Source organism: Pseudophryne corroboree, chromosome 11 (genome assembly GCF_028390025.1).
Source record: "Pseudophryne corroboree isolate aPseCor3 chromosome 11, aPseCor3.hap2, whole genome shotgun sequence".
Taxonomy (NCBI): domain Eukaryota; kingdom Metazoa; phylum Chordata; class Amphibia; order Anura; family Myobatrachidae; genus Pseudophryne; species Pseudophryne corroboree.
Window position 1 is genome coordinate 42,571,712 of NC_086454.1, and position 21,789 is coordinate 42,593,500.

The 21,789-nt window shown below is 44.8% G+C and overlaps 1 protein-coding gene, 1 non-coding gene and 1 pseudogene across 2 annotated transcripts in view; all 3 read left to right on the plus strand.

The window, feature by feature from the left end:
- Positions 1 to 21,789, plus strand: part of NUCB2 (nucleobindin 2) — an 83,589-nt gene that overhangs the window by 52,386 nt on the left and 9,414 nt on the right. Inside the window, exons 5-9 of the mRNA XM_063944081.1 lie at positions 4,341 to 4,444; positions 5,093 to 5,278; positions 13,109 to 13,199; positions 13,783 to 13,841; positions 15,176 to 15,268. Coding sequence (XP_063800151.1) covers positions 4,341 to 4,444; positions 5,093 to 5,278; positions 13,109 to 13,199; positions 13,783 to 13,841; positions 15,176 to 15,268 — 533 coding nt within the window. The remainder of the gene's footprint in view (positions 1 to 4,340; positions 4,445 to 5,092; positions 5,279 to 13,108; positions 13,200 to 13,782; positions 13,842 to 15,175; positions 15,269 to 21,789) is intronic.
- Positions 16,954 to 17,061, plus strand: LOC134971083 (U5 spliceosomal RNA; annotated as a pseudogene).
- Positions 18,704 to 18,818, plus strand: LOC134971046 (U5 spliceosomal RNA). Its single transcript, XR_010190200.1, has one exon. It is a non-coding gene; the product is annotated as a U5 spliceosomal RNA (small nuclear RNA).

Sequence of the window (21,789 nt, forward strand, 5' to 3'; positions counted from 1 at the left end):
ATATGTGGCCAAACAGAAGCAAATATCCCTCACCACACAACTAACTCTAAGGATGGCATATAAACGCCATCTACTCCTTTTTTTTTTTTTTTACATTTCTTCCTAGGGGTGTTGTGAAAAAAAAATTCTGATATTCTAGGGCTACATGATTAAAAAAAAATTGGGAACCACTGACTTATGCTTGTTATGATCCATCTTGTTAGATGAAAAAATTAAAGCTCACTGAACACTTTTTTTTCTTTACTGCGTCATGGCTTACACTGCTGCTGGAAAGGTGGGGGCACGATGCTGCGCTGTTACAGCCCCCTAGCTCTCTGTGCTTCACACAGCATTGGAAACTGAAGGGGTTTTTTTTTTTCTTTTTTTTTTCTTTCTGCTGGCAGACCTCCTCACAATATATTGCATTAAAGAATATTTACGTGTTAAACAATACCATATGGAAACTTCACTTCATAGTTAGATAGTAACATTAGATAAACACATAATTTTAACTACAGATTTGCCAAAAGCCATTTGAACACGGACATCAACTTTTGTTTCCTCAGTTCACAAATATATATATATATAAATATATAAACTTTATTTCAAAACTTGTAACCATGCCAATCACAGACATAAGGTTTCTATTAGACACAGATCTGAGAATATACTTAACTGAACATTATGTTCCACCCACAAAAAACCATAACACAAAAAAAATTTAAATACGGTTTGCAAACTTCAATTTCTTGCAGATTTCAACAGTTTTGCCGATTTCAAAATACGCTTAGTATTGGTTGATCAGGCCAATATTATACAGCATGATTGAAATGCAAAACATATACTGTACCTTTTGTCACAGTACTATACAAAATTTGAGCTTCTATGGAATATTTCTTCCATACATGATATGCACACTTAGAGTTAATCCTCCCTGCCCTTCCCATACGCCGGAAAAATTCGCAATCCCTGCAATTTTTCACACACGCGACACGTCTGTCAACTGGGAAACTGCAGTAGATCCTCTTATCACAGACTACTATCACAAAGCAACATGCCTAAAACAACCAGCAACTCTTAGCAGCTCAGTATTGCAATATATAGTTACACTCAATTACATATAATCCCTACAACCTCGGGTTGTTCACTCTATTTATTTCATGTATCCTTCTTACACGTATAGCTGACTAACAAGGGGAGGTGATCTATGTGCTTTTTACTTTATTTTATTTGGCTCTTGGTCCAAAGCACTTATTCACGCAATCATTCATAGAGTGAAAAACACAAGTTCTTTGCTCAAATCTTTAAATTAATTTTGGTATTCTTATTTACATGCAACAGCATCTGTCAATCATACTTTCCGAGTTACTTGGTCCTTCAACCGATTTGGACATAATTTTGGTATTAATTTTACAAACAAACAACAACAACAAACAGGTCCCTGAGTTATTTTACTAGTGTCCAATCTCTCCACTTATTCTCATATTATAAAAAATACAATCACACAGACAGCTGGCTGGCACACCCCTTTGAGAATTTGATGAAGAGATTGAGATCTATAGTTCCCGGACGAGCCCCCATCTTGTTGAATTCTCTTGGTTAACTAAATTAACCATCTTGTTGCTGTTTGGGTTGTTAGGTAAAATTAATGAATTGAAAACGGATTTATAAAAATCAATTATTATTTATTCAAAGGGCCACGCCCGTATACAGGGACGAGGGACATCCTCTCGTCCTGTCTCAAATCATTTAACAACGACATACAAGTATCAACAATGAGTTTTATATAATACAAAGAAACGCCCCTTTTTGTATATCCCTCCCATATGATTTCATACTTCTGGAATACAAAATAGTATTATGCAATATTTGGACAATTGTCAAGAATACTAACAAGATACTCGTGAGCTTCTAGAAAGTGCGTAGTTGGAAACAATACTCAGCCAACAAAGTTGTTTTTCTCTCAGGGTGTGTATAAAGTTCAAGATGAATTTGCTATATCATCTAGCTACAATCAAAATGGATTCTGTTATGCTTTCATATTATACTAGTGAATATGAGAACCCTTTGCTTAGTGGATGTATACATAATATACGTACTATCCCGTAGTGCACACACATAACTGTTAGGCCTTCAACAGGTTGCCTCAGTCACAGTATTCGACAGCCCCAACAGAGTATTTTCAGCTGGGTCGATTTCTGCACTTCCTACAGTCAGGAGTGACTATGGGCCTAAAATTGGGATCCATTAAAGTCCAGATTTCGGCCCTGTCTATTTTCTTTCAAAAAGAACTGGCTTCACTGCCTGAAGTTCAGACGTTTGTTAAGGGAGTGCTGCATATTCAGCCCCCTTTTGTGCCTCCAGTGGCACCTTGGGATCTCAACGTTGTGTTGGATTTCCTAAAATCACACTGGTTTGAGCCACTTCAGACCGTGGAGTTGAAGTATCTCACGTGGAAGGTAGTCATGCTGTTGGCCTTGGCCTCAGCTAGGCGTGTGTCAGAATTGGCGGCTTTGTCCTGTAAAAGCCCATATCTGATTTTCTATATGGACAGGGCAGAATTGAGGACTCGTCCCCAATTTCTCCCAAAGGTGGTATCAGCGTTTCATTTGAACCAACCTATTGTGGTGCCTGCGGCTACTCGGGACTTGGAGGATTCCAAGTTGCTGGACGTAGTCCGGGCCCTGAAAATCTATGTTTCCAGGACGGCTAGAGTCAGAAAAACTGACTCCCTGTTTATCCTGCATGCACCCAACAAGCTGGGTGCTCCTGCTTCAAAGCAGACTATTGCTCGCTGGATCTGTAGCACGATTCAACTTGCACATTCTGCGGCTGGACTGCCGCATCCTAAATCAGTAAAAGCCCATTCCACGAGGAAGGTGGGCTCTTCTTGGGCGGCTGCCCGAGGGGTCTCGGCTTTACAACTTTGCCGAGCTGCTACTTGGTCGGGATCAAACACTTTTGCAAAATTCTACAAGTTTGATACCCTGGCTGAGGAGGACCTTGAGTTTGCTCATTCGGTGCTGCAGAGTCATCCGCACTCTCCCGCCCGTTTGGGAGCTTTGGTATAATCCCCATGGTCCTTACGGAGTACCCAGCATCCACTAGGACGTCAGAGAAAATAAGAATTTACTCACCAGTAATTCTATTTCTCGTAGTCCGTAGTGGATGCTGGGAGCCCGTCCAAAGTGCGGACTTTCTGCAATACATGTATATAGTTATTGCTTAACTATACGGTTATTGGCCCTCATTCCGAGTTGTTCGCTCGGTAAAAATCTTTGCATCGCAGCGATTTTCCGCTTAATGCGCATGCGCAATGTCCGCACTGCGACTGCGCCAAGTAAATTTGCTATGCACTTAGTAATTTTACTCACGGCTTTTTCATCGTTCTGGCGATCGTAATGTGATTGACAGGAAATGGGTGTTACTGGGCGGAAACAGGCCGTTTTATGGGCGTGTGGGAAAAAACGCTACCGTTTCCGGAAAAAACGCAGGAGTGGCTGGAGAAACGGAGGAGTGTCTGGGCGAACGCTGGGAGTGTTTGTGACGTCAAACCAGGAACGACAAGCACTGAACTGATCGCAGATGCCGAGTAAGTCTGAAACTACTCAGAAACTGCTACGAGGTGTGTAATCGCAATATTGCGAATACATAGTTCGCAATTTTAAGATGCTAAGATTCACTCCCAGTAGGCGGCGGCTTAGCGTGAGCAACTCTGCTAAAATCGCCTTGCGAGCGAACAACTCGGAATGACCTCCATTGTTATGAGCCATCTGTTGAATGAGGCTCAGTTGTTGTTCATACTGTTAACTGGGTATAGTTATCACAAGTTGTACGGTGTGATTGGTGTGGCTGGTATGAGTCTTGCCCTGGATTCCAAATCCTTTCCTAGTAATGTCAGCTCTTCCGGGCACAGTTTCCCTAACTGAGGTCTGGAGGAGGGGCATAGAGGGAGGAGCCAGTGCACACCAGATATAGTACCTAATCTTTCTTTTAAGAGTGCCCAGTCTCCTGCGGAGCCCGTCTATTCCCCATGGTCCTTACGGAGTACCCAGCATCCACTACGGACTACGAGAAATAGAATTACCGGTGAGTAAATTCTTATTTTTACATCCCTTTATCTTATTGGCTAATGTTAATGCATTAGGATAATGTGATTCATTGCTAATAGCATCTCATAAATAATACCCTCACCCCGCCTCCTGTGTCCTGCTCCAGAGCCATGGAGGGAGCTGCACTGTGTGTAGGGTGTTTTTACAAGGGTTCCTGTTTCTGTCAGTATAGGGTTAATGGGGAGAGTACGACCGGAATTTCTATGTTTATGCTATGACGTTACTGATGTTCTCCTGTGATCTCCGCAGGTGAAGGCATAGACCGTCGGTTACTCCTGCAACAGTTCAACCATCTCAATCACATGAACCCTGACTCGTTTGAACCCCAGGACCTGGACATGCTGATCAAAGCGGTGAGTGCTCCCAACAGGTCAGGTCACGCGTTATGTGCAATGTAACATTCTTAGCGAGGCAAAGGGGCTGTGTTTGCGTGATGCCGCAGAAGCCTGACTTACTCCCTATGCTAATGCCAGTTTCCGTAGGGCTAATGCCAAGATCCATGCGGCTTCAAGCAGGAAACTGCTGCGCCCCACTCTTATCGTGTCCATAGCCGCAACGGTCATCGTTCGTATCCGCTCCTGCTCCATGCCGGGTGCAAGAGATCCATCCTTCCCCGTATGCCTGTCCCAGAGTTGCATGAAGCATTAGATCAGGGATGGCGAACCCTTGGCCTTCCAGCTGTTGTTGAACTACACATATCTTGGCCATGCTAAAACTGTTGCAGGGCATGCTGGGATATGTAGTTTAACAACAGCTGGAGGGCAAGGGTTCCCCACCCCTGTATTAGATACACTACCACAAATCAGGGTGGTTCCATGCGATCTCCATGTCACCATCTAGGTCACGCCCTGGAACGCCCTCTTTCACAGAAAGACGAAAACAGCCAATAAAACAGACACACGCAAAGATGCATAAATTCACTCATGCACGTGCGCTGTTTGCAACATGCGTCCATGAACAATGACCGGCAGATATAGTGCAATACATTGTGTAACCCGCAGGCAACAAAAGACTTGGAGAACTACGACAAGGAGCGTCACGATGAGTTCAAACGATATGAAATGTTGAAGGAACACGAGAGAAGAGAATACCTGAAGAGCCTGGACGAGGAGAAGAGGAAAGAGGAGGAGGCCAGATACGAGGAGATGAAGAAAAAGCACAAAGAGCATCCGAAAATTAACCACCCCGTGAGTATGCGCGCTTCAGTCTTACGGCATAATACAGCAACAATTGTACGTAGTGACCCTTCATTTCTGGGTTACTTTGTCAGGCTGGATTGTCATCGGGGGTGACTGACCTGCGATCTGATCCAGATCCCACGATGCCACTGCAATTTCAAATTGTGTCCCAATTGTAGCTGCTGGCAGTCTTATGTTTCAGTACACGTTTGACCTTTGTGTAACTGAATGTGTCAGTAGTCTCTCATGCAGTATTATCTATGTGCTGACACAAGACCTGTCTGCAATCCAAGTTGATCCTACAGGTTTCTCTCTGTTCTGGTTATAGGGTAGAATTCATTTAAGTGCTGGCGGATTTGTCCGGCAAATCTTTTTGATACAGCCACACTTTACAGCGGCGTCGATAATGCTCAAAAGTGCTTGCTGCCTCAAAGGCATTGAGCACTTTTAGGCAAATCTACCGTTCGGCCGGGTGAACCATTAATGTGTGAAATGTTCATTTGTATTTATTCTTCAAGAGTTACAATGAGCACAAGAAAAGTTTTACATGTCTTTTGATATCCGCAATCACATTCACTATGCATACTGTGCTTCAAAGCATTGAGTTTAGCTTCTTGTTTATGTGTCTGCATCTTAGTGCTGCTGTAACCTCTCTCCTGATTGTGTGTCAGCTAATCTACACCAGTGTGTTCCTGCCCCATGTTTTCAAGTCTTGCGAGCAAGTTATTCCTCTGCAGTCTGCACATATTGTAGTGTGTTCACGTTCCCTGCTCAGTGTAAGCACTCCATACACAGACGCAGTCTTCAAGTTGTCTTGAAGACTACTGTGGTTAATACATCTTCCAGCTCTGGCCTGGTCCACTACTGTGGTTAATACATCTTCCAGCTCTGGCCTGGTCTGCTGCACTACTGATACCAGCAATACCAGTTCCAGTCTGGATAATACAGCTCCCAGTTCTGCAGCAGTTCTGATACCAGCGAAAGCAGTCCCACTATGTTTAACACAGTCTCCTGCTCTGACCTGCTCTGCAGTACTACTTACTCCAGCATTCCTGTTTTCAGCATATCCGGTCCCAGCCAGGTCTCTAGTGTCACCGATCCCAGCCCGGTCTCTAGTATCGCCAGTTCCATTCCAGTCTTCTAACCTTCCTCTTCCTATTATCTTTCAGCCCTGCTTCTTTATCCCAGAGCCCTCTCCAGCGAGTAGCATCATTCACGTGCTTTGCAATAATCCAGATCCGCTCTCATCAAGACAGCCCAGTGGTCCCAGTCTCTGTGCCCACAAACAAATTCAGAGTCCGACGGATCCTGACAGAATTTTCAGTCGGCCAATCAGAAGCGACCAGCCTAGTCCTCGTCTGTGTGTATTTGCACAAGTCTTCTGGCCCCTGCAAGTTACATATCTACTAATGGGCATATCGATAGGGGTTGGGGCTGTATTGCCGGCGGTCGGGAACCTGGTGGTCAGCATATTGATCCCGGGCGCCTGAATGCAGGCGGGGGTTGAGCGCAACGGAGCCCCTTGAGGTCTTGCTGCGCTCGCCACGCATCGGGCTCGGTGGCTCGCTATGCTCGCCACAGGTTCTATTCCCACTCTATAGGTGTCGTGGACACCCACAAGCGGGAATAGACCCTGATAGCCGGCATTCCGGCTGTCAGCGGTCGGGATTCCGGCATCGGTATCCTGACCGGCAGCAAATCAACTACATCCAATTACTGTACATAACCACTGATACATCGCTCCTCAAGTCTACCTCTCCTAGCTCATGGGTTTTTAAGTCCCAACTTCTTATGAGCCTCTTTAAGCTGTACAAAGTTATCTTTAAACAATAAGATGCTGTTCCTAACACCGCAGGGAATGGCAGCCTCTTCCTCGCCTCTGTCGCACGGTTTCTCTTGTATCTTTGATGAACAGTCTCTCCGGCCTCCACATAGTATGATGGCCGCACTGTCCAATAATTACACCACATAAAGATAAGAGAAAGCGTCTGCCGTCAGTCCTAGCCAGGTGAGAATCCCCTGATTCCCCCCTTTCAGGCCTGACTACAAAGTTATAGTCATCCAGTGAGGGCAGACTCACGCCAGTCACCACTTGCTGGAAACTATTGGGACAAATATTGAAGCTTAGGCACGTATGTGCAGAGTGACTCCTTACAAGAGATTATGGAGGTCATTCCGAGTTGATCGTAGCTGTGCTAAACTTAGCACAGCTACGATCAGGCACTCAGACACGCGGGGGGACGCCCAGCACAAGGCTAGTCCGCCCCGCATGTCAGTGCCGCCCCCCTTCCCCTGCAGAAATGCAAAAGCATCGCACAGAGGCGATGCTTTTGCATTTCAGGAGTAACGCCCGGCCAGCGCAGCTCCTACGGCTGGCCGGGAGAACCTCCCCGCTGTCTGGGTCGCAGCGGCTGCGTGTGACGTCACGCAGCCACTGCAGCCCGCCCCTGCACGGTCCGGCCACACCTGCATTGGCCGGACCGCGTCCCCAAAACGGCGGGCAAACAGCTGCCTTTGTATTTGAGGAGTAACTCCCAGCCAGCGCAGTTCCTGCGTGTGACGTCACGCATCCGCCGCAGCCTGCCCCCCCTACGGTCCGTCGGCCGGCCAGCGCCCCTAAATGGCGGCTTAATGCCGCTGTCAAGCCCCCTCCCGCCCAGCGACCACCTATGCCTGTCAATCAGGCAGAGGCAATCGCTACAATACAACGGCCTTCGGCCGATCAGCATGCGCAGATCCGACCCGATCGCTGCGATAAACTGCGGAATGACCCCCTATAGTCCTGCTGTCACTATCTTACTGAAAGTCTCACCCAGTGATATTGTTGGACGTGTGTACTGGGAGCATTGCGGTACTCCTAGGTCAGAGGTCACGGGGTTGAGTGAAAGCAAAGGTTATACATTGCCACCGGCTGCTCAGAAGCCCAAAATGATGTTGCATTACATTCCTGCCTGTGTGTGCCAGGAAGTGTAAATGTGTGTGGTTCTATGACCTGTTTGTTCCCCTTCACTTCATAGAGACCTAGAATAGATAAAAACCACTTGGCCCATCTAATCTGACCTTCGATATAGACAGATATGAGATAGATAGGTAGAAAATAGGTAGATATATAGGCATGAGGTAGATACATACATATGAGGTAGACAGATTGGACTTAGAATGAGGTAGGTGAATAGGTAGATATTTATGACAGATAGCTGTATAGATATGACAGATATAGATATGAGTTAGAAATGAGATAAACAGACAAGGTAGGTAGATATATAGATATGAGGTAGGTGGATAGGTAGATAGATGTGAGGTAGATATTTATGACATTTATATGTATAGATATGAGGTAGGTGGATAGATATGACATAGATATATGTATATGACACGGATGTGAGATAGATATGAGGTAGATATGACATGCAGTAGATATACAGTATAGATATGAGTTAGATAGAAATTAGGTAAACACAAGGTAGGTAGATATATAGATATAAGGTAGGTGGATAGATATGACATAGATATATGTATACGACATGGATGTGAAATAGATATGACAGATATGAGGTAGATAGATATACAGTATAGATATGAGTTAGATAGAAATTAGGTAAACAGACAGAAGGTAGGTAGCTATGAGATAGATGGATAGATAGATAGCTAGACAGACAGACGTTAGGTAAAAATGAGGTAAACAGACAAGGTAGGTAGATAGATATGAGGTAGATGGATAGATATTATATAGATATAAATTAGGTAGAAATGAGGTAAACAGAAGGTAGGTAGATACTGTAGATATGAGGTAGATGGATGGATCGATACTTATTATATAGATATAAGTTAGGTAGAAATGAGGTAAACAGACAGAAGGTAGGTAGATCGATATGAGATGGATGGATAGATAGATATGAGGTAGACAGAAGGTAGATGGATATTGGATAGATATAAGTTAGGTAGAAATGAGGTAAACAGACAGAAGGTAGGTAGCTATATATTAGGTAGATGGATAGATAGAAGTTAGATAGAAATGAGGTAAACTGGTAGAAGGTATGTAGATGGATGGATAGATAGATATTATATAGATATAAGTTAGGTAGAAATGAGGTATACAGACAGAAGGTAGGTAGATCGATATGAGATGGATAGATAGATATGAGGTAGACAGAAGGTAGATGGATATTGGATAGATATAAGTTAGGTAGAAATGAGGTAAACAGACAGAAGGTAGGTAGATCGATATGAGATGGATAGATAGATAGATAGATAAATAGATATGAGGTAGATGGATATTGGATAGATATAAGTTAGGTAGAAATGAGGTAAACAGACAGAAGGTAGGTAGCTATATATTAGGTAGATAGATAGATAGAAATGAGGTAAACTGACAGAAGGTATGTAGATGGATGGATAGATAGATATTATATAGATATAAGTTAGGTAGAAATGAGGTATACAGACAGAAGGTAGATAGATATGAGGAGTGAAATATAATGAGTTGCAGGTTATGCAGTGCTTTGTGCGAATCTGCTCGTGTTTTTAAAGCGGCATTTATTTACACGGCAAAGCCAGCCCGGTTTTGCCATGTAAATGATTGCTACGTTAAAAATGCAAGCAGATTCGCACAAAGTCCCGCACAGCCTGCAGCTCGCAGGCTATTACATTTCACCCAAAGTCTTAGATATGAGGTAGATAGATCTTTTTTTTCATTATGTTTTCAGTGTTTCTGGTAACCCCTGTTTAGGAAACATCACACTGCCACAACGTTATTGCCTGAATTATTGTGTTTGGCATTAGAAAGATACAAGCATGAAAACTATTGTACAATTAAATATAAGGTGAGTTTTTATTCAAACTAGACTATGGGGGTCATTCCGAGTTGTTCGCTCGGTAAATTTCTTCGCATCGCAGCGATTTTCCGCTTAGTGCGCATGCGCAATGTTCGCACTGCGACTGCGCCAAGTAAATTTGCTATGCAGTTAGGAATTTTACTCACGGTTTTTTCTTCGTTCTGGTGATCGTAATGTGATTGACAGGAAGTGGGTGTTTCTGGGCGGAAACTGGCCGTTTTATGGGTGTGTGAGAAAAAACGCTACCGTTTCTGGGAAAAACGCGGGAGTGGCTGGAGAAACGGAGGAGTGTCTGGGCGAACGCTGGGTGTGTTTGTGACGTCAAACCAGGAACGACAAGCACTGAACTGATCGCAGATGCCGAGTAAGTCTCGAGTTACTCAGAAACTGCACAGAGATGTCTTATCGCAATATTGCGAATCTTTCGTTCGCAATTTTGATAAGCTAAGATTCACTCCCAGTAGGCGGCGGCTTAGTGTGTGCAAAGCTGCTAAAAGCAGCTTGCGAGCGAACAACTCGGAATGACCACCTATATGTTGCCCTCTAGTGGTAACTGATAGCTCTACTTTTACCGGTACGGTCCTGAAGGCTGGCCCCGATATATCGGCCAGTGTGTACAGGCCTTTAGTCACTGTTTCTGAGCATACATCGCATGTATCTACCATATATACATCATATACATCCGCAGACATGAATGCATCTGCCGTGATCTCATTTTAAAAACGACAAATATTTTTTCTTTAAACATAGAGAGTAGCAGGAGCTGTACGGATCCGTTGCCAAAGGAAACATTTGTTTTGCATTTGTTTTATTTTCCGCTAATTACAGTATCTCAGATTTTTCAAACATCTTATCTACTTCTCTATCCATTTATTTTAACATTTGCTTCCCTCTAATATGGTGATGATGCTTCCTATTATTTTTATCCCATTTTTATCACGTGTTGAATTGCCTAGATGTTATCAGTAGCTCATTAGCATAAATAATGCATCAAACACATCATTGTCGCAATGCCCATTGTAAGCAGGGAAAACTTCTGACTACAACCTGTTGGACTCCGTTGCTGCCTAGTCTATAAATGTGCAGCTTCATTCACAGCGTGCCGGAAATGGAGAGCGCCTATCTGATTGCTTTGAGTAGTCAGAGCCACCGCAGATCACAGCCCGAATCTGAATTTGAATCCTGCTAACATTTTTGTTTGCAATCGCCATAGATACAGAACAGGTTTTTGAGAATAGGAATGTGGAATGGTTTACCAGCAATGCCAGGCGGTGTGCTATATCTGGCTAACACTGTCAATACTCAGTCAGATCCCATCATCTATCTCTGGCTGTGCGCAAGACTCTACTAGCCAGTCTCTACAGCGTAATGTACTTGATAAGACTCATCTACCTGCCTCCTGTGGCTCCAGTGTCTTCTGTACTCTCCAGTCTGTGCTATCTGCTTTGTGTACCAATTTAGTCTAATTGAATTAGAGACTCGGATAGATGTATGATATTATCTAGGCCAGTGGTCAGGGAACAGGGGTAAATTTCCTCAAATGGGTTAAACATGAAATTCCTGGGGGTAATGGACGTTCGCGCTGCCGAGACACAGCCCCGTCCAGCACCGGCCGGCTCGCGATGTGAAGTGCTGACGTTACACCGCACTCCCTCCTGCCCGCCCTGCGCTGTGCTCCTGGCCGCCCTGTGCCGTGTTCCTGGCCGCCCTGTGCCGTGTTCCTGGCGGCGGTGTGACATGCTGACGTCACACCGCGCTCCCTCCTGCCCGCCCTGCGCTGTGCTCCTGGTTGCCGTGTTCCTGGCGGCGGTGTGACGTGCTGACGTCACACCGCGCTCCCTACTGCCTGCCCTGCTCTGTGCTCCTGGCCGCCCTGTGCCATGTTCCTGGCGCACGTCACACCTCGCTCCCTCACGCCCACCCGTCCTCCTGCGCTGTCCTGTCCTCCCGCCCGTGGCCCGCCAACCCACACACAGAACTTGAAGTGTTCTGTGGCTGACCGCTGATGGAGTTCCGCAGGATCAGACAGTGGCCACATAACAGTGGGAAATTCCCACTGACATTACTGACGTGAGGATGTGACCCTCTGTCTCCTAAAAGTCGTGTCGTCGCCCCCCCCCCCCTCCCCCTTCCCCCCTCCTCCATCTTTCTTACATTCATTCTGGTGTTTTGGGGAGAAAGTGTTAATTAACCCATTCATTGCTAAAAAATAATAATACAAAATAATTATATATACACAGTATCTCAGAAATGCCATATAAACAGTGATAACCAGTATATATGCACAATAATATATATGATTTCCTTCCTTTCAAATCAAGGGGGTAACGTCGGCGTATCTATATATATTTTGGGGTAAAAGGGTAAAATAGTTCCCTGATCTAGGCACTGATCTTGCTGGTATTTCTCTTTACCAAGGAGAAGCAGGAAGCACTAGCAGCAAGATGCTATCTCGTTTGCTGGAGGGGGGGGGGGTGAAAACCGTCCCATACCGCCACCCATCCTGCGATCCCTGCCAGTCCCACACTGAGCATCAGCCTATCTGTACAAAACATGCGCTGATGCTGCTTCTCCCCCCATACTGACAAGTCATACATCTACCCCTCAGTTCCGGAGAATGACCCAGTCTGTCTCAGTTACACAAGGAAGCTCTCCAGCCTATTCCGCATTCTGCCTCCTATCCGTATTACTGCCAACCTGCTTCATCTACTCTCCTATTACAGAAGCCAGCCCTAGGGTTCCTGACCCGGGTCAACAAAGCCCCAGAGACCTGACAGAGGTTACTTACATTTGAAATGTTCTTTGCATTAACAATAAATCATTTTTGTTTTCTCTGTACATTTGGTTTGCCTGACGGGTCTCAGACATGGATAGGGTTCAACTATGCAATGTTCTGCAGTTTCCTCGCTGTAACAATGCTCTGCAGAGCTCTGTAAGAAAAGTGCAATTGGCACTGTTGCTTCTTTGTGGTAATGCTGAGGAATATAAATAACTCTTCTTCCAGGGCAGCAAGGACCAGCTGAAGGAAGTGTGGGAAGAGTCCGATGGGCTGGATCCCTCTGAGTTTGACCCAAAGACTTTCTTTAAGCTGCACGGTAAGTAACGTGTTCCCTTTAATCCACCGTCCAACATAAAGGCTGTGTTCTATGGGATGATCCAGGAAAGAGTACGGGAATAAACTGTCTGATGTCCAGAACCTGCAGAGTATTATGGAGAGTATGTGACTCTCAGAGCAAGGAGAGACCTCCAATGGGAGACTGGTTATCCAGGAACTGAGACATACAGATATTTAGCCATTACAATGTCTGAACACTATTGCGCCATGAGAAATGACTGGTGTGGTCTCAGTGTAAGTGTAAAGGTTGCATTGAGATCTCATGACCAATGCATATCCGCTCCATGTAATGTGCTTTCTCTACATTCCGTAGCCCCAACAGGTCATGTTTTCAGGATTTGTCTGTGAAAACAGAAGGGATAGTTGCTGACCCAGTGAACTGGAGGAACTAGCAGGTGCATGAATAAAGATATCCAGGAAACATGACATGTTGGGGGCACTTGAGAACCATTACTCTAAATGATTAAATAATGCAGAAGAATGGTTGCCCTACATAATCACAGAGAAGTAGTCCTGTCTTATTTCCCAGTGCCACGTAATATGTTTCATTGAACACTTTACAGATTATAATGGAGATGGCTTTATCGATGAGCAGGAATTGGAAGCTCTATTTACTAAGGAGGTAAGAAAATGGCTGTTCAACCTCTATATAACCGTACTTTATGTCCTCGCTGTGATCCACGTTGTCATATGTATGAGTGACGGGTAATAATGTCCCTGGAATTAGTACATGAATGAGTGACGGGTAATAATGTCCCTGGAATTAGTACATGTATGAGTGACTGGTAATAATGCCCCTGGAATTGGTACATGTATGAGTGACGGGTAATAATGCCCCTGGAATTAGTACATGTATGAGTGACGGGTAATAATGCCCCTGGATTTAGTACACGTATGAGTGACTGGTAATAATGCCCCTGGAATTAGTACACGTATGAGTGACGGGTAATAATGTCCCTGGAATTAGTACACGTATGAGTGACGGGTAATAATGCCCCTGAAATTAGTACACGTATGAGTGACGGGTGATAATGCCCCTGGAATTAGTACACGTATGAGTGACGGGTAATAATGTCCCTGGAATTAGTACACGTATGAGTGACTGGTAATAATGTCCCTGGAATTAGTACATGTATGAGTGACGGGTAATAATGCCCCTGGAATTAGTACATGTATGAGTGACGGGTAATAATGCCCATGGAATTAGTACATGTATGAGTGATGGGTAATAATGCCCATGGAATTAGTACATGTATGATTGACGGGTGGTAATGCCCCTGGAATTAGTACATGTATGATTGACGAGTGGTAATGCCCCTGGAATTAGTACACGTATGAGTGACTGGTAATATTGCCCCTGGAATTAGTAGACGTATGAGTGACGAGTAATAATGTCCCTGGAATTAGTACACGTATGAGTGACGGGTAATAATGTCCCTGGAATTAGTACATGTATGAGTGACGGGTAATAATGTCCCTGGAATTAGTACATGTATGTATGACGGATAACATCACACCTGGGATTAGTACATGTATGAATGACGGGTAATAGCACACCCGGGATTAGTACATGTATGTATGACGGGTAATAGCACACCCGGGATTAGTACATGTATGTATGACGGGTAATAGCACACCCAGGATTAGTACATGTATGTATGACGGGTAATAGCACACCCGGGATTAGTACATGTATGTATGACGGGTAATAGCACACCCGGGATTAGTACATCTATGAATAACGGGTAATAGCACTCCTGTAGTTAGTACATGTATGACTTGCCGCTGATAATGGTCATGTAATTGTTACATGTGTGAATATCCCCTGGTATTAATACTGTAATTATACAGAATGATGCAATTAGTTCTCTGTTTACACCTTTTGGTAATAACATTTCTATAATAATGTTGTGGCTTTAAGATTTTGGCAGAACTAATGTTTCTTGTTTCCTTTAGCTGGAAAAAGCTTATGACCCCAAAAATGAGGAGGACGATATGGTGGAGATGGAGGAAGAAAGGTTACGGATGAGGGAGCATGTTATGAATGAGGTAAGTCCACTTCTACCGATGGTAGCTCATTAGCCAGCTTCCCTTCTTCATATCTAGACCAATGTCTACACTTTGCGTCTGTTTCCCCGGGAACATCTTTCTATTGCTTTGTCTTTATAGGCTTTTTGTTAGGTGCACTCTAGAAAAATGTATTTACTTTTCTTTATCATCCACTAGGGGTCACTGGAGTACTCTTGGGATATGGACGGGCGTAGCCGAACAAGGGCACTGAATATTTAAATTTAGGACCCTCCCCCCCCTCCATATCCCCGAGTACCTCAGTGTACGACCTCAGTGTTTTTTCGGTGCTCACAGCACGAACAAGGCTTGTGGTATATCCACACTTGGATTTTTATTTTTAAATTTTTATTTTTAATTTTTATTTTTACACTTAGCACATCCCTTCCCAGTTTCTGGAAAAACATGGGTCCGGGATAGTGCCGCTGCACGGGCAGCGAATGGCGTGTCGGTCCTCACAAAGAGCACCCTCACAGCCACAGGCGCTACAAGGCAGCGCATGGCGTGTCGGTCCTCACAAAGAGCACCCTCACAGCCACAGGCAGACTGTCTCCTACTGCAACTGGACGGAGATTACAAGCCCCGTCACAGCCAGGAGGAGAGCTGAAAACTGGACGGTGCTTACAGTAAGAAGCCCCGTCACAGCCAGGATGGAAGCCCCGTCACAATCTGGACGGAGCTTACAGAAGTGCGACACGAGCGGCCGCACGTCACTCAGACGCCGGCCGCTCTCCCAGCACGGTAACCGAGCGGCCGCACGTCACTCAGACGCCGGCCGCTCTCCCAGCCACTGTACGCGAGCGCCGCCCAAGCAGCCACTCTGCGTACCCGGGTCTAAAGCTCCGAGCGGCCGTACGTCACTAAAGACGCCGGCCGCTCTTCCAGCGCTGCACCCGGCCACTGCTGTATGAGGCGCCGCCCGTTCCTAGGGCTCCCCGGCGCAATATAGCAGCGCTCCCCGGGTTTCCCCAAGCTCCCTGCACTCGCTTCCGGCGCTGCACAGGGAGAAGCTACATCACAAGCAGCGCGGCTGCGGGGGGGTGACGGTGAGTAAAGCCCATAGCAGCAGCAAAGGCTGCATGGGTTAAGGGCTGCTTAGGAATAAGATATGTTGGAAATAATACAATTCACTGCAGGCAGTGTTGAGAAAAGCCCATAGCAGCAGAAGGCTGCATGGGGTAAGAGACTGCTTAGTGTTTAAACAGTTAATGAAAATAACTGGAAGGCTAACTAAAGCATAAGGCTGCATAATGTATTGTAAACTGCACGGAGTTTACTGTATAATAGACCTGTAACTGTAGAATAGGCTATTAAGCCTATATTTAATGTATAATAGGCTATTAAGCCTATATATTAACGCTGCAGCAGGTAACCTGTCCTGTGATTTTCAGTGGCATGGCATGACGGTCATTTTAATCATGCTGTTCTTCCAGGTTATAATTCCAGAACATTCCGCCCATACACCTATACTCCACAAGGAGGCGCAGGGGTGTTAGTAGGAGTTTTTGGTTCAGGTTTCACATAAGTTAGCCATGTAATCTGTATTTCTAATTAATTCTAGAACATTCCTGCCCTACATCTCTCAGCCACCAGAGGCGCAGGGAAGTTAGTAGGAAGTTGGTTCGGGTTTCATATGCCCATGTGAACTGCTTTTCACATAAAAGAAAATATTTTGATTTCTCTTCATATCGAATAAATCTTTCGTTTTTTGCTAAAGATTTCCGTAGAGAGAAACAAGCTTGAGTTTCATATGAATATGCTGTTCAGCAATAACATATATATATATGACACATAATAACTTCATTAAGTCGTGCAAGTGTCTGTCTATTGCCTATTATTTTATAGTGTCTGTCTACATAGCGAGTAAGGCTATAGTGCAGACTAAAAATAATTTTAAAAATCCTATGTTAACATTGGCAATTCAAATTAAAAGAGCGGTAACATCGGAGTCTCGGAATGACTCCGCCAGCCCTAACAAAAGACAGTCTTCCAAAGGGCCAATTTCCCTTTGGGTACCGGAGTGTTTATTTCACTCGATTCTATGTCAAATTATAACTACGAGTGAGAAGGGTACATTAGACCAGCACTCAGATAGTGCGGGGGGGGTTGTTAACAACCATACATAATCGTTTCCAAAAGGACGCGATCCGCCATTGCTAGATGATTTTCTGTCAAAAACCCAGGATACATTTGGGTCACTAGAATCTATGTATCAAACAATGACGATCACTGGTAAAAGAAGCTGCAGAGTATATCTGTAAAGCTTCTGCTAACGCCGGTTATTTTCATTGTCGCTAGTTAAGCGCGACAAGGCCAGAGCTTGGTTGCTCATAAATTTGATATACTTGTAACGGTATTTTATCCCTTTATGATATTCAGCCATTACCGCATACAGTATATTTGTAACGGCGTTTTATCCCTTTATAAGGAACAGTCACGCCTTGTAACGACAGGACGTCACAGTCAGCAAGCCAGTGGTTTGATGACTTCTTTTACAATTGTGGAAGCGCGTCTTTACATGTTACATTTGCGAGGTTTCAGGACTTCAACTCATACAGGTCTCAGCTATTTACAGCTTAAAGGACAAAACTGCCTCTGTCGAACGGTTGGCAGGTTGTCATTTAGTTTTTGCTGGTTTATAAACCAGGCAGTAGTACGCCAACAGAGTCAGAGTTACTTATTCCCCTCTGTTTGAGCAAAACCAAACAGCTCCGTTGCAATATCAATCAGCAAGTCATTTACTACAGTTAGAAAATGGATTTTCTGCGGTTAGTATTTGCTTATTGGAGCCACACAATTGCATAATTGCATTTGAATGCGTATTTACCCAGTCCGGTTTGTTCTTCACAGGTTCTAGCGGTTGCAAATCGCCACAACCATTAACCATTTCATGTCTACCGTTGCTTATCGCTTTGGGTATTTACCAAAGTGAGGTTGGGATGATAGCTCATCTCACATAAGAACTCTGTCTCAACAAAGTTCCTTTAACTTGCGCTACTAAGGTATACTGCGGTAGCAGATCAAGTTCGAAAACAATCACATCTAATTCCGTCTAAACGATGTCAATGCCTAGGTAAGATGATAAATACGGTAAATCAAAGACCTTTACCTACTACACCAGCAATAACAAATGTACGTCTAGTAATTAGTGCAAAACACGCACACTAGCGGTACATTGGTGTATTCACCTATTAAGAATAAAGATGTGTTTTCAATTTAGTTCGCCACCCTTCACTCGCGTTTCCCACAGAGGGAAAAGGGTGCATATACTCTGGACGACAGTCGCAGAGGGTCAGGATTTGTAGTTAAAATCAGCAACAAAGGTTCTAAAACACGACAGATTGCTGTCGATAAAGGTCCTAGAACTCTGTGCATTTTACAATGCAATACATGATTCGCTTCAGTCTGACCAGGTATATACTCTGGTTTCTCTTCAGAACGAATAAATCTTTCGCCTTTTACTAAAGATTTCTGTGGAGAGGAACAACCATGAGTTTCAGGTAAATGTTTGATGCCTGTCTCACGCTGGCCTTAAGCAGTCAAACAAGGCAACGGCAGTTGCATACACAACAACCAGTGAGAACCAAGAAGCCGCATGGTAATGCGGCATGTGACTCAAATCCTCAATGGCTTAGAACACCATTATGTGAAAATGTCAAGAGATCATTACGTGAGTGGACATCTGTTAGACAGAGGATCTCACCCGTCAGGATTTGGATCCTGAAAACTGGACATTAAATCCAGAGGTGTTTCATATGTGAGTCCACAGAAGGGGGTTACCCTCAAGTATACATGATGGCATCTCGCCACAATTACAAAAGCTCAGTATGTGTACAAAACAGATCACAAGGGCAGTGGCGGTGGAGTCTCTCACATTCATGTGGTCATTCAGCATCGTGTATCTGGCTCCACCAGTTTCCGCTGCTCTCTCCGTTGTCAAAACGGCTCATAAGACAGTTTGTCACAGTCATACTGGTGGTAGCTCATGGGTTTCGGAGAAGTTGCTTCTCGAATGTTCAAGGAATACTTGCACACGATCTTGGCCCGCTCATAATACGTCCAACCTGTTACATCAGGGAACGTTAGTTTACCCATAGTTACCTATGTACCTATTATCTATGTACCGCAGCTGCGGTTGACGGGGTGAGGGTGCAGACCGCCCTCTTAAGAAATTGAGCATTACAGTATCGGTTATACTAACCATGTTACGAAATAGTAAGCCGTTTAAGGCAGCTCATTTTTACAAAATTTCGTGTGCTTACATAGGTTGTAAACCTCGGAAGTTTCCAACATCGTCCTTCAAGTAACCCGTATTCTGTTAAACGGGGTGGGATGGAAAACTGCGTTGATCTGCACGAAGAGTGCAGGTATCTGTGTGGTAAACTTATTTTCAAAGACGTTTGCCTCTATTGGCGTCTGTACACATCTTTCTACAAGGTGTCATCAAAGTTCACACTCTATTTATCCCACCTACAGCGCCAGGCGACTTGAAGTTGGGTTCAGATTTCTTACAGTTTTCATATTTTGAACCCTTTCAGCAAATGGGAATTAAGTTTCTCACTTTGGAAAACAATTTTCTTATAGCCTTGGCTTCGGCAAGGGTTTTGTTTTCATATTTGGGTGCCTTGTATTCCAAGCCACCGTATTTGAGTTTTCTCATGACAAAGCAGATCTTCGGACGAATCACGCTTTCGTATTCTTCACATCAATATACCAATAGGGGTTCCTGTGTGGACAGCACATTCTAGAATTCTGAATGTGGTACACGCATTACGCGTTTATATATGTCCCGAACGTCAACAGTACGTGATATGAATACGTTGTTTGTTCTCTATGATACTGCCAACTGGGGTTAGCCAGTTTCTTAGCAGACATTATCCAGTTGGGTAATACTAATGACTACAAGTCAGGTTTACTTTAAGGCTAAGTTACAATCGCCTACGTCAGTAATAGCTCATCCCACAGGTTCTGTGGGAATGTCAGACCCAGTGGGTCGTGGAGTGTCTAAAACGCGGCTATATAGCCTTCATGTGCACCATGTTGGTGCACGTTTACACGTTATAAATGGTGGCGCCATCAGCATCTAGCTTTGGGCTGCCTACTGTTACAAGTATCAAACAGCTCTCCCGCCCACGAGGGAAGCTTTGGTACGTCCCAAGAGTACTCCAGTGACCCCTAGTGGATGATAAAGAAAATAGGATTTTGGTACTTACCAGGTAAATCCTTTTCTTTGAATCCATAGGGGGCACTGGACGCCCACCCAGAGCAGTTTTACCTGGGTTGTTTTAAGCTCAAGGGAGCTTAGGGTAACAAGTTTTACTTCATTGATATTAAGCTCAGAGGAGCTTATGGTAACACATTTTCACCGATTGGTTCAAATTATAAAGTTCTATCGGTTATGGTGTCAACTGTTTAGTTGACAGTAAGGTTATGGGTCAACATTGTGTTGTCCGTTATGTTATAGGTATTCTCCATTGTCAACCTCTCTATATCGTTCCTGTTCGCTCAGTAAAAAACACTGAGGTCGTACACTGAGGTACTCGGGGATATGGAGGGGGGGGAGGGTCCTAAATTTAAATATTCAGTGCCCTTGTTCGGCTACGCCCGTCCATATCCCAAGAGTACTCCAGTGCCCCCTATGGATTCAAAGAAAAGGATTTACCTGGTAAGTACCAAAATCCTATTTTCTGGGTTTTCTAGAGGAAAAATGGGGGAAAATAGGAAGTAAATGTGTTTCCATGACTCTTCTGAAAACTACTTTCAGGCAGTTACTGCAATCAATTAGTTGTCCCAACCATATCAATACAAATATCTGTGTCCTGAAGATGGGCGAGGTAACGTTAGTGGCAGACAGGGCTGGGCCTGAGACACGTTTTAGTCTAAAGTTTGACAGTGTTGTTTTTTGGGGGTGTTTTTTTTTTTTTTTTCTCTGACGTCCTAGTGGATGCTGGGAACTCCGTAAGGACCATGGGGAATAGCGGGCTCCGAAGGAGGCTGGGCACTCTAGAAAGATTTATGACTACCTGGTGTGCACTGGCTCCTCCCACTATGACCCTCCTCCAAGCCTCAGTTAGATTTTGTGCCCGGCCGAGGTTGGATGCACACTAGGGGCTCTCCTGAGCCCTTAGAAAGAAAGTATAGATTTAGGTTTTTTATTTTCAGTGAGACCTGCTGGCAACAGGCTCACTGCAGCGAGGGACTAAGGGGAGAAGAAGCGAACTCGCCTGCTTGCAGCCGGATTGGGCTTCTTGGGCTACTGGACACCATTAGCTCCAGAGGGATCGACCGCAGGCCCAGTCCTTGGTGTTCGGTCCCGGAGCCGCGCCGCCGTCCCCCTTACAGAGCCAGAAGCAAGAAGAGGTCCGGAAAAACGGCGGCAGAAGACATCAGTCTTCACCAAGGTAGCGCACAGCACTGCAGCTGTGCGCCATTGCTCCTCATACACACTTCATACTCCGGTCACTGAGGGTGCAGGGCGCTGGGGGGGGGGCGCCCTGAGAAGC